Source organism: Scyliorhinus torazame, chromosome 17, assembly GCF_047496885.1.
Source record: "Scyliorhinus torazame isolate Kashiwa2021f chromosome 17, sScyTor2.1, whole genome shotgun sequence".
In the NCBI taxonomy this organism is placed as follows: Eukaryota; Metazoa; Chordata; class Chondrichthyes; order Carcharhiniformes; family Scyliorhinidae; genus Scyliorhinus; species Scyliorhinus torazame.
This window is the reverse complement of record NC_092723.1, coordinates 174,356,304-174,369,737: the sequence shown is the minus strand read 5'-3', so window position 1 is coordinate 174,369,737 and position 13,434 is coordinate 174,356,304. Positions and strand designations below refer to the sequence as shown.

At 45.5% G+C, this 13,434-nt stretch overlaps 1 protein-coding gene across 1 annotated transcript in view; it reads right to left on the bottom strand.

Moving 5' to 3' along the window:
* txndc11 (thioredoxin domain containing 11) overlaps positions 1-13,434 on the bottom strand; it is a 109,117-nt gene that overhangs the window by 76,309 nt on the left and 19,374 nt on the right. The window contains exon 3 of the mRNA XM_072481699.1: positions 10,429-10,526. Coding sequence (XP_072337800.1) covers positions 10,429-10,526 — 98 coding nt within the window. The remainder of the gene's footprint in view (positions 1-10,428; positions 10,527-13,434) is intronic.

The following is a 13,434-nucleotide window of genomic DNA, read 5'->3' as shown; positions in this document are numbered from 1 at the left end:
CCCTCTGAGCAATCTGTGCTTGTTGCTGTCATTTGACAATGTCTGAAGTATCAGGTGGCATTAACAAATCAAAGAGTGTTCGTAGTTTTCTCTCAAAATAATAGCATTGCCAACGAGCTTTCCATGGTAGCATATACTGTGTTCCGATAATATTAGAAATTTGTTTACTCTTATTGATAATGTTCCCTGGTGCTTCGATACTTTGACAATGCTTTAGAATTGCCACAAAACGTCCAGCCAATCCTTATAATCCCTACTGTACAGGAGGCCATTTGGCCCATCGGTCCTGCACACCTTCTGAAAGGTACTCTGCCCAGGCCCACTCCCCCGCTCTAATCCCATAACCCCACCCAACCTGCACATCTTTGTACAGTAAGGGCAATTTAGCACGGCCAACCCACCTAACCTGCACATCTTTGTACAGTAAGGGGCAATTTAGCATGGCCAACCCACCTAACCTGCACATCTTTGGATTGGGGGAGGAAACCGGAGCACCCGGAGGAAACCCATGCAGATCGAGGAGATTGTGCAAACTCCGCAAGAGTCATCCATCCAAGGACGGAATTCAGCCTGGGTCACTACCTTGAGGCAGCAGTGCTAACCACTGTTGCTGGATGACATGGAGCTGACTTGACATAGTGTATACTGTTCCCTTTCAAGGAGTCCTCAAATTCCTTCGAAGTAAACCGCGTACCACGACCACTGACAATATACTCCGGTGTTCCAAACCTTGAGCATATTTTGTCTAGTTTTTCAATGGTCTGCTTGGTTATCGTTGACTTCATTGTTGCAACTTCTGGCCAATTCGAATGCGCATCCACAATCACTAAATCAGTAAGAACATGTGTCCCTCCAGTAGAAAGCATAATCGACGTGTATTCTCTGTCATGGCTGGTCAGCCTTCCCACGAATGAAATGGTAGAATGCCCTTAGTTTTGCGCAATATTGATATTTCTCAATTTTCCCTTCAATTTGAGTATCTAATCTGGCCACCAAAAATAACTGTGTGCCAATTCCTTCATCCTTACCACACCTGGGTAGCACATACCAGGATGTCCCTTATGCAGCTGGTCAAGGACTCTACTATGTAAGCACGGAGGAACAATCACACAGATTCCCCACAATAGATCTCCATTCTGTTCTGTCAACTCAAGTCTTCATGGGATGTAGGGCTTGAGGTCTGGATTTTTCTTCAGTCCAACAGTGTTCTTTCTGGACCAAGTACATCAGCGTTCCATCACTGGATAAGTTCTTGTATATCTTTGAACTTGAGATGAAGTTACAGGTACTATCCACAAGCAGGAAATACAAAATATTGACAACATTTTCTTCTGGGTCATGCTTGACTTGCAACGGCAATCGTGATAAAGCATCAGCATTTACATGCTGCTCTGATTTGCGATTATGGATATCGTAGCTGTACGCCGACAATACCAATGGCCATCTTTGCAATCTACTAGTACTAAAGAAGGTATACCTTTACATGGCCCAAAGACTGTAGTCAAGGGACGATGATCCATCAAAAGGGTAAAATGACACCCATAAAGGTAATGGTGGAACCTTTCTACGCTGAAAGGTATGCACAAAGTTTTTTTTTCTAGCTGAGTGCAATTCATTTCTGCGCTAGTAAGAATGTGTGAAGCAAATGCTATCAGTCGTTCCTCTCCTGAAGAATAATGTGCGAAACGACTGAACCAACACCATAGGGTGAAGCACCGCAAGCTAATCGCAACTTGATTTTTGGACTATAATGAACAAACAGCTCTGACTTCAGTGAAGCTTCTTTCACTTCACTGTATTCTCACGTTCTTCTGACCAGTGCCATGCCTGTGTGACACATAGCAAAGGCTGTAAAGGCTTCAATCATGTTGCTAGATTAAAAATATTTTTTTTAGAGTGCCCAATTATTTTTTCTCCAATTAAGGAGCAATTATTTTTAGCGTGGCCAATCCACCTAACCTGCACATCTTTGGGTTGTGGGGGTGAGACCCACGCAGCCATGGGGAGAATGTGCAAACTCCACACAGTGAGCCAGGGCCAGGATTCGAACCTGGGTCCTCAGCGTCGCAGTCCCAGTGTTAACCACTGCGCCACATGCAGCCACTAGTTTTGAGTGTGTCATCTAAATAACATTGCACTCCATTCAACCCACTTCGATTCTGATCGATGGATCTTTGAAAACGCACAAAACTGGGTTAATAGCAGTTTTAAAATCTTTACAAATTTCCACTGCGTTATCCCATTTTAAAACAGGAATAATAGGTGTTGCCCAATCTCTTGTTGCAACAGGTTTGATGACTCTGATCATTACTAATCTGTCTAGTTCTTCTTCAGCTTTAGGTTTGTTGGTGTATGGTATGGTTCCAGCTGAGACATCTGGGTGTTCTGTGTGGCTTGATTTTTCAGTATAACTCAACTCCAGTCATAGAGAGCCTAGTGAATCTTTGAACTCCTTCTCATACTTCTTCAGAAGTTGCTGCACGTTGCTCTTTGAATCCACTAATTGATTGACTGTTTCCCAGTTAAGCCTAATCTTAGCCAACCACACTCTGCCAAATAGAGCAGGAACGTTTCCACAGACACCGTGAAGAGGCAACTTCATTGTCTGCCCATTTGCTTTTACCTTCACCATGATGTATCCTTAGAATGGTACAACTTCTACAGTGTACGTGCTTAGGATCACATTTGACGGTCTTAAAGGCAAATGTTTCAGTTTTTGATGATAAATTGTCTCGGGTGTTAACAATACTGCTGCATCTTCCATTTCATAACCGTCAAATTTTGGATATGCCCAAAAATGTTGTTTGCCGCCCGGCATTGCCAAGACACCCAGCTTCAGCTTTTGCTGTAGCTCGGTTTTGCTGATTTTTTCCAAAAAAAGAGGCAATTTAGCGTGGCCAATCCACCTACCCTGCACATCTGTGGGTTGTGGGGGTGAGACCCACGCAGACATGGGGAGAATGTGCAAACTCCACACAGACAGTGACCCGGGGCTGGAACCAAACCCAGGTCCTCGGCGCCGTGGGGCAGCAGTGCTAACCACTGCACCACTGTGCTGCCCCTACTGACAGACCATTCAGAGGGGTTAAAGGCTATAAACGGGAAGAGCAGTCAAACCCCCATCCCAGGAATGACCTTCAATCTGAACCCCTCCAGCCCAGCACAATCCCCCCCCTGACCCCCACTTCCCATGAAGGCCCCCCCTCGGCATCCTGAAGACAATTGTAGGGAGGGTATGCACCCCTTGCCACCCTTCAAACTGCAAGGCAGGTTGGCCCTAAGGGGCACGGCCTTTCCAGAGATCCGGAAGGCGGTGGGGTGGAGGGGGAGGGGGTGCTGCAGCAACATTCGGAAATTGAGGAAGCCCTTTAAAAATGGTGGCCAGACCTGCCAGAGAGATTAGGCCCCACCCCTCTCAGCTCCAGTGAAAACCCAATTGGGGGTAAAATTCTTTCTAAGTGCCATTAAATGGCACATCGGGGTAGCTCCTAGTGCCAGCGGGAATCACCCCGGTTTTCCCAATGGTGAGAGCACTTAGACTCCGATCATAATCTCCCTGTTTTCAAGGAGCAGCTGGCTATATTTGTCAGACTGAACTATATTTACCACTGATCAGATCACGGGATATGACCAATCTGCCTTATCAAGAGCTTAGCCGATTCCGGAGTCAACTGTTTCCTTTTTGACTCCACTGGCACGTAATTTAGAGTACCCAATTATTTTTGTTTTCCAATTAAGGGGCAATTTAGCGTGGCCAATCCACCTAACCTGCACATCTTTGGGTTGTGGGGGTGAAACCCACGCAGACATGTGAAGAACGTGCAAACTCCACACGGACAGTAACCCAGGGCCGGGATTCAAACCCGGGTCCTCAGCGCCGCAGTCCCAGAGCTATCCACTGCACCACATGCCGCCCAACCACTGACACATTTAATCAAAGATTGCAAATACTTTCAACAGATCCAGGTTATTTGGACATCAGGAACAGGAGATAAGTCAGTTTATTACTCAGTACCTCCACCCATTACAATCCTGCACCATCAATAATTCTCTTCACCTTCCTTCACTTTAACCAGTTATGAATTCAAATCATGCCCGATCTGCGATAGCCATCGACTCCCAAATGTCTAAAGCATCTCAGCCAGTACATTATCATTTGCATGCCATGATGTCCAAGTACATCAAATGTACCAGCATTTAATCTATGTAGGTTAGTCAGGCAATATGCTCCCTCAGAGGATGCATACAGGTTTGGTCCCATTTTGCTTCAGATTCCTTTTGGCTTCCTGATTAATGATATCAAGCCCAAGGGTCTGGAGACATTGGAGTAGCTATTCTTGAATAGGGGAACTCAATCTCTTGGAATCTCCTGGTTGTTTACCAGCTCCCTCAAAATGACCACCAACGCTTCATAAACCTCTTCCCATGAGCCTTGAGGTATACTTCATCTCTCCCAGAGGATCTATTGGTTTTCAGCCCCGCAAAGCATATCCAGAAGTTCTGATCCATTAATCATGGTATCATAGAATTTACCGTGCCATTTAGGAGGCCATTTGGCCCATTGAGTCTGCACCAGCCCTTGGAAAGAGCACCCTACCTAAACCCACACCTCCACCCTATCCCTGTAACCCCACCTAACCTTTTTTGGACACGAAGGGCAATTTAGCATAGCCAATCCACCTAACCTGCACATCTTTGGACTGCCCACGGCCTTGCTTGGAACACAAGTATAACATTGTATTAGCTTACCAAACAATTACTGGATCGGCACACTTTAACTCTTGAAGGTTGACGCTTAACTGCCTCCTTTAATAATAATATAATAATAATCTTTAGTGTCACAAGTAGGCTTACATTAACACTGCAATGAAGTTACTGTGAAAATCCCCTAGTCGCCACATTCCAGCGCCTGTTCGGGTACACACAGGGAGAATTCAGAATGTCCAAATTACCCAACAGCACGTCTTTCGGGCAGACTCCGCAGACAGTGACCCAAGCCGTAACCACTGTGCTACCGAGCCGCCCTGAAATGGCCTCGTAAATCACTCAGGGTTTTAAAAAAAAAGTGGAGGCTCAACACCACCTTCTCAAGGACAATTAAGGATGTGCAAGAACTGCTGGCCTTGCCAGCAGCACCCCACATCCTGTGGATGAATATTTTAAAAATCTCAAGAACACTAAATATTTTAAGCATGCTTATGACAGCTGAAGTACTGTAACTTGATAAACTGTTGAAAGTTTATCGTGCGAATAATCTCAAGAGCACTGATCGACAGGAGCTGAACAGTCTGGCTCACCTAACAGGAATCAGTCTAGTTAAGAGTCACAAAAGACTAATTTGCCTCAACTACATAAGAATTAATGTCAACTAGGACTGTTATATATATATCGAGTGAGAAGGAACCAGTATTTTGCTAGCCATGGGTTATTGTAATTAACCACCTGTTGCTATGAACAACACTGATTTAGATGGAGTTTTACAAGGCTGAAATATAAATGGTTCTGATCAAGTGCAAGCTATAAAAATAATCAAGCTATCCATATGTGCAAACCCATTCAGGTGATTGCTCTAAAGATTTCCTACAACTTTGAAATCAATCTACCATGATTAAATAGTGTCAGTCCCTTTCCTAGGCCGAGGAACATTTAACAGGTTTTAAGCGAGTGATCGAATATCAAGATTTATTTTTGTGGGGGTTCCCCTCCTGTGTGCAGTATGCTCCTAATTCATAGTGCCGCAGGCATTGTGACAAAGCCATCTCGACAAAATTAAAATCAGCCAAATTGCAACGTACAGAAAGGTTAATCACTCAAATTTCAACTGTTGCAGGTTAACGTAACGTCCATCAAGATATAATTCCTTCCAGATTGCTTCACTGTACTTCGGTACGTGTGACAATAAATCAAATAAAGATTCAGACTGCAGTCTTTCGTTCCCCCTAACGTGGGGGTGGTGCGGCAGAAGAACGAGAAGAAAACAAATATAGAAAAAAACCTGATTTTTAAGTCTTCGGATGCTGGCATAGATACAATTCATTACTGGACAACAGATCCAAGTGGAAAAAGATGCCAATTAGTCATTCTCTCTCTCTCTCCCCCCCCTCACCCCCAGACAATAGATCCAAGTGGAAAAAGATGCCAATTAGTCATTCTCTCTCTCCCCCACCCCTCCCCCACCACCCCTAACCCCACAACACGGTTGGCAGAGATTATAAAATGCAGCAACTTGTAATGCAGGGATGGATATTTCTTATATTTCAATAATTCACCTCCAGATCCTAAAGTTAAATCAATATTGCAGTACATTTTACACAAACAGAATTTAGATTGCTGTGAAACTTGGAACTCTTTCCCAGCTGTTGAGTCATGGCTTGTGGAGTTTTGCTCTAAATATTCGCCAGTAGGAAGTTCAGTAACCAGTGGACACAGGTGTAAGATAATCGGTAAAATAACCTTCGGTGGTCGCGCTGGAGGGGGAGGGCAGGAGAGGGAGCGGGGTGGGAAGGGAGATGAGCATTTTAAAAAAATACATAATAATAGTCTTGCTCTCTCTCCCTAATGAAGAAAGGTTGGCAACACAAGACAGCACAGCCGTGTTTTATCTCTGCCAAAGGACATATCTCTAGCATAGGTATTGAAACACGATATTACGGAAGCCTGGCAAACCATGGGCTAAATAATACTCTCCCAGATCAGAAATGTTCACCACTTCGCAGAGTGTAGTATGGGGCATGATGACGTTGGGGAGCTGTTTACCATGTCGTCACGCTGGCTTCCGATAATTTGGTGCACGGGTGGGTCAAAGGTCAGGAACCCGTCATGTTACTCAAGTTGCAATTGACAAGGTCAAGGACAAGGCCATTAACAATCCAATTGACTGCTAGAACATGTTCATAATGCAATATTATGCCTTCAGGGTGAAATTCATGATAGGTGGGGAATCCCATCCTTTTATGGGAAATCAGGCAGGTTTTAAAACTGCAGCTAAGACCAGAGGTCTCAGATTCTTATTGGATAAATTTAGAGTATCCAATTATTTTTTTCCAATTAAGGGGCAATTTAGTGTGGCCAATTCACCTACCCTGCACATCTTTGGGTTGTGGGGTTGAGACCCACACAAGCACGGGGAGAATGTGCAAACTCCACACGGACAGTGACCCGGGGCTGGGATCGAACCCGGGTCCTCGGCGCGTGAGGCTGCAGGGCTAACCCACTGCGCCGCCGTGCTGCCCCCAGAGGTCTCGGCTTTGAGTTTAAACTCCATTGACTGCAGGGACTGCTCATGTGAACGAGCAGTGGAACCTCGCCTCTGATTCAGAGGGCTCTTTTGATTGAATAGTTTCCCGTCCACTACCCAGGGGTGAGGGGCGAAAAGTATCTGCGACAAATGGGGGTTGTGGTCTCAGTTGGCCAGACATCCTCCAGTGAGGAAGAGAGAATGATTAGGCGGAGGAGAAGGGAGAGAAGGAGGAGGAAGGAACACAGAGGCTCAGGATACTGTGATTCTTCAAGAAGGGGAGAGGGCAGCGCCGGACTCAGAGGGCCTGGAGGCACCCAGAAACTCTCAGTGGAGACGCAGACAATCTTATTCTGTCCCAAGGTTACACAGGCAGAGAGTTAGCTACCTGCAACTGAGCAAAACCCAGTGGCTTTCAAGAGCCACTATGAAATCACTTTGAGTGACGTTTGCATCGGAGGATCTCATCCAACTAACCTTGGGGGCCACCTGATGCCCGTCGCGGTGAAGGCGACGGTGGCGTTGAAGGCGACGGTGGCGTTGAAGGCGACGGTGGCGTTGAAGGCGATGGTGGCGTTGAAGGCGACGGTGGAGTTGAAGGCGACGGTGGCGTTGAACCTCTTGGCAACAGGCTCACCCCAGCCATCCAGTGGAAGACTTTGTAGGATAACATAGCCTGCTGCATGCCACAGCATCAAGGAGTTCACAGATACAATATTCCAAAGGAATTACATCTCCTTCACACAGATGTCGGAAACTAGATGGATAGAGGATTTGCGCTCATTGCAGGTTTCCCAGGGTGCAGGGAGCCATTGGCTGCAGGCACTGAGCCATCAACTACACGCACATAGCTATCAATGCCAAAAGGTGGGAGACTTGTTGATTTATAAAAATTGTGCCACCCGTGAAGATTAACATGGTTGGCAGAGATTAGTTAAAATTTAAACTGACTTACCCTGGCCAGACTAGAAATTTCAAAATATTCATTATGTATAGTATATGCACTTGACGGATCATCTGATGGGTCACCTGGCACTGTCCCATGCCAGAGGGTCCTGAAAGTGTTGGCCGTGACCCTGTTACGGATCACGGCCAGCAGCCTAAGACCGGACCTCTTCAGCACACACTGGGCGGGATGAAGGTCTACAACCTGCCCATGCCCCTAATTGGAGGCAACTAACATATTATCAGTTGCGCGCCAACGGCAGGCCTGGGTGTCAGAACTTCTTGGTGCTGAACCTGCCACCAGTGCGTGACCGTATTATTCCAAATATTCCAAAGTTAACCAGAATGTTCCAGCAAGGGGTAAACCATGGGCTTTGAATGGAATAGAGGAGATAACCCTGAATATATCTTTGACTTGCTAATGGACAATTAAACAGGTGATCGACATATGATTGCCAGAAATAAGGTGTATAAAGAGGCACAGGACAGTTGAAGCAGCTATTTCTAGACATTCGGCCAGAGTCTGAAAGGGTTCCAACCGGAGCCAAATCTGTTTTATAAAGCAAGCACTACTCTGTGCCCTGCTAATATTAAAATGTATGTTTCTTTTGTGGTCCTTTAATGGAAAATTGCATAGTTGTGGTTAAGGGGTAATTGTAAGCTATTCTTTTCTAGTGTGAAGTTTAATATTGTATTTATAATAAAGTTTTATTTTAGAAATACCAACGCCCTATTTTTTCATGCAATCACTCCTGGAGCGAATCATTCTTTCTGCACAGTCTTTTTTAAAAAAAAATATTGAGAGTATCCAATTTTATTTTTTTTTCCCAATTAAGGGGCAATTTAGCATGGCCAATCCACCTGCCCTGCACATCTTTTTGGGTTGTGGAGGCGAGACCCACGCAGACACGGGAGAATGTGCAAACTGCACACGGAAAATGACCCAGAGCCAGGATCGAACCTGGGACCTCGGCGTCGTGAGGCAGCAGTGCTAACCACTGCGCCACCGTGCTGCCCATTTTCTGCAGTTTTAAAATAAAGTAAAATATTGGGGTTTCGGTCCCGTTTCCTAGCCATTGTTGGGGTCTGGTCTGGGATAGTAATACATGACGGATAATTTTATTACAATATTGCAAGCAACAATGACAACTGGAGAATTAATGTGAGCGACTTGGCCTGACACTGGGCTGAATTTTGTGTGACCCTGTTTCCCGTGCCCATCCCACCATTTTGCCGGCCACTCCTGAACTCTTACCCCAGCTCAACCAAGCTCTTCCCATAATATGGTTGGGAGCGCGGGAGGGGGTCAAAATCGGTAGCCCACCGCCATATTAAAATATCCATTGAAGGGTCAATTGGGATTGTTGTCAAACCTATTGACCTGAATGATACACTGCCCAAACCATAGTGCTTTCGGCATGGCAAAGAGAGTGGGAAGCCAGATGTTTAATCTCAAACAGTTAAAGGGAGGAGAAGACACTATTTGGAGGTTGCTCTTTGCCAATCACTTACACTGGAGCACCCCTTCTCCTTCTGACCCACTCCTCTCTTTAAACCCCCCCCCCCCTCCTCTCCCGGCTACAACACTAACTGCCCATGTCCCTAATGCGTCCAAACCCTCCGACTTACCCACTCTGGGGATCATAGGCCTTGGACTCCTTTCTTCGACTGCAGTCCCAGCAGCTGCCACCCACTGCCAGATTGCCTGGCAATGGTGGGACTGCTGGAGCTGCCAGGCAAACAGATTGGCCAGAAACTCCAGAGGGCAGGACGTCTGCCCCAACGAGGGGATGGGAGATCCACATGGCACTCGTTAATCAGCCCGGCAGTGCTCGGGGTTGCTCGGCGAGGGGCTGGTTGACCTAACACCCAATGTGTGGGAGTTCAAATAACAAATTGGACATGAAAAGCCACTGATCAGCTCCAGCGCTGCATCCCCTTCAAAATCCACCATTGCAAAAATGACTTTTTCTGTGCGTTTCAATTTGCTTCCTGTGTAACAAGACTGATCCAAAGGTCGGCAATTTTCATTGTCTTAAAAGAGGGTTTCAGCTTTGGAAAAATAAACCGAATCGTAGAATGCGATGGAAGAGAAACAAACTTCTTTGATATCCCCTAAAGTAATGTCTTTGGTCACAGAGCTTTATTCAGGGCTGTTTTCCAGTTTTAACATTTAGGAGGACACCTTTTTTTTGTGGGCTGTTCCATTGGTTGTTTATTGGTTGGATTATCAAATGGCTTCTTACCTCCTCTGATATAAATGGATCACAGGATAATAAAAGAGATTCATTTGCTTCCTGCACTTCCCCTGGTGCCACCAGCAGTTTACAGCAATGAACAGCACCTAAAACAGAGGGAGGAATCCGTTTTATTCTGAACATATCTCTCACATCAGCCCAAGCAATACCACCAATGCTCAATTAAGAACGCCCAACTATTCAGTAGAAAAACAGACTCCGAGGGCAATTGACGGACTGCTGCAGTTGGCCAATCTCAGCTGAATAAGAATAATCTTTATTGTTGTCACGAGAAGGCTTACATTAACATTGCAATGAAGCTGCTGTGAAAAGCCCCTAGTGGCCACACTCCGGCGCCTGCTCGGATACACAGAGGGAGAATTCAGAATGTCCAAATCACCCAGCAGCACGTCTTTCGGGAGATGTGGGAGGAAACCGGAGCACCCGGAGGAAACCCACGCAGACACAGGGAGAATGTGCAGACTCCGCACAGACAGTGACCCAAGCCGGGAATCGAACCTGCGACCCTGGCACTGCGAAGCAGCAGTGCTAACCACTGTACTAAGCAGCAGTCAGTGGGTGCTACAAGTGGTCTTAATGGCCAAGGGACAAGAGATGATGATTGGAAGGCAGGAGAGAAAAAGAGAAGGGAGAACACATTTTTTGTAAGAGATCAGGATTGGAGAATGACTTGTCAGAACAAGCCTGGGTTTAACATCACATCTGAAAAAAAATAGCATCTCTGACAAAAAACATTCCTTACGTGCTGCCCTGGAGTGGGAATTGCACCTGTCGATTCAAGCTGGCACTAAAAATCATACACAAGAATAAATATCAGGGATGATGAATAAAGAAAAATCAGTCAAATGGGTGGGTGGGGAGGGGGGGGGGGTTAAGAGTGCAACAAAGTTGCAATGCTCCATGCTCATTTACATTATCGACCACAAGTTTAAGCCACCAATGTTTAGAATTTGTAAAAAACGACATATTTCAATCAAATTTGGGCAGCACAGTAGCACAAGTGGATAGCACTGTGGCTCCTGTCAAGGCGTAGGAAGCAGGAAGCTGCGTGGTTTTGCTGCAGCTTTATAGAACCCTGGTTAGACCACACTGGAATATTGTGTCCAGTTCTGGTCGCCTCATTATAGGAAGGATGTGGATGCTTTGGAGGGTGCAGAGGAGATTTACCAGCATGCTGCCTGGACTGGAGAGCATGTCTTATGAAGAAAGGTTGAGGGAGCTCGGGCTTTTCTCACTGGAGCAAAGAAGGAAGAGGGGTGACATGATAGAGGGGTGCAAGGTGATGAGAGGCATGGATAGAGAGGATAGCCAAAGACTTTTCCCCAGGGTGGAAATGGCTGCCACGAGGGGACATAATTTTAAGGTGATTGGAGGAAAGTATAGGGGAGATGTCAGAGGTAGGTTCTTTACACAGAGAGTGGTGGGTGTGTGGAATGCACTGCCAGCAGAGGTGTTGGGAGTCAGAATCATTAGGGACATTTAAATGACTCTTGGACAGGCACATGGACAGCAGTAAATTGAAGGGGTGTAGGTTAGGTTGATCTTAGATTAGGATAAATGGAAGGCACAACATCGTGGACCGAAGGGCCTGTACTGTACTGTTCTATGTCAGCATCAGTAAGGCATCTTATTTGAAATACCTTGGAGCCTCCTCAATCTCAACAATAATTCAAAAGAAAAACACTGAAGTCGGAGGTATGCATTAAGCTGAAGTTTACGTGAATCTTGTGGGTGAAACCAGTTTAGCAGCAACGCTATTTTAAAGATTTCCAGGTGAGTCATAAGCTTAAGACACAAAAAGTTAGAAGTTGTAATTTAAGCTTTCTGCCACCCTCAAAAAACAAAGTGTCATTTTTAAAATAACAGTAATTAGCTTCAGAAGCTAAGCTTTTAACTGCAAAGTACTTTTCCCACCCAGCAACACACTTAGCCTGGAGTCTGGACCATGTTAAAAGGTTGCTATTCAGAATAGCCAACCCCATCTCCAATGAAACCAACTTGATAACTTAAGAAAGAAGTCAATTTTGAAGCGGGGATTTATTTCTGCTGAAGCAGGAAACAGAAAGTAAGAGATCAAAGAGACATCAGGGCCTTTGTAAATACCCGATAACAAAGTATTTGTTTTCAAATTTAGAGTACCAAATTATTTTTCCAATTAAGGGGCAATTTAGCATGGCCAATCCACCTGCCCTGCACATCTTTTGGGTTGTAGAGGTGAAACACATGTAGACACAGGGAGAATGTACAAACCCCACACGGACAGTGACCTAGGGCCGGGATCAGGGCCAGGATTGAACCCGGGTCTTCAACGCCGCAGGCAGCAGCGCTAACCACTGCGCACCTGACAACAAAATAAAATGCATAGCAGTCCAACACGGGATTTAAAAATTCCCAGAAAATGGTCCACAAGAGGTTGGCTTGGAGCCTTGGGAGTCCATTGAGCCCACAACTGAATCACCGTTAGCTGGCAAACATCTATATTTTATACGTAATCATAAACCTCAAGTCACCTAGCAACTCCACTCACTTCCTACAACTTAACCAGTGCTATTGCTCATCAATTTTCAATGCACAGAAACACAAAGCATTGTGAACAGTCGCCACACGTTCCTAAAGCATTTTCCAAACTCCGCACCAAGGGCTGACTGAGTGAAAAATCCCTTGGCAGCACACCCACAATTCTTAGATGGATTGTTTGCAATTCCACTATTTACGGGTTAGAGATTTAAATAGATTTTTTTTTTTGGTTTAGTTACCATCCACAAGCCTTAACAAGGAGAACACAGATTTTACTCCTAACCAGCCGCCCAATCTCTATTCAGGGGGGAAATTCTACAGTAAATGGGAATTACAGGACAGCAACAGGCCATGGTGTCAAAATGTTCTAACCAGGTGTTTGTGTTCCATACAAGCCTCTTCCTTCCCATCAATCCCTGTCAGGATAACTGTCTATTCCTTCCTCCATTGTAATGTCACATGGGAGAATTTATTTTT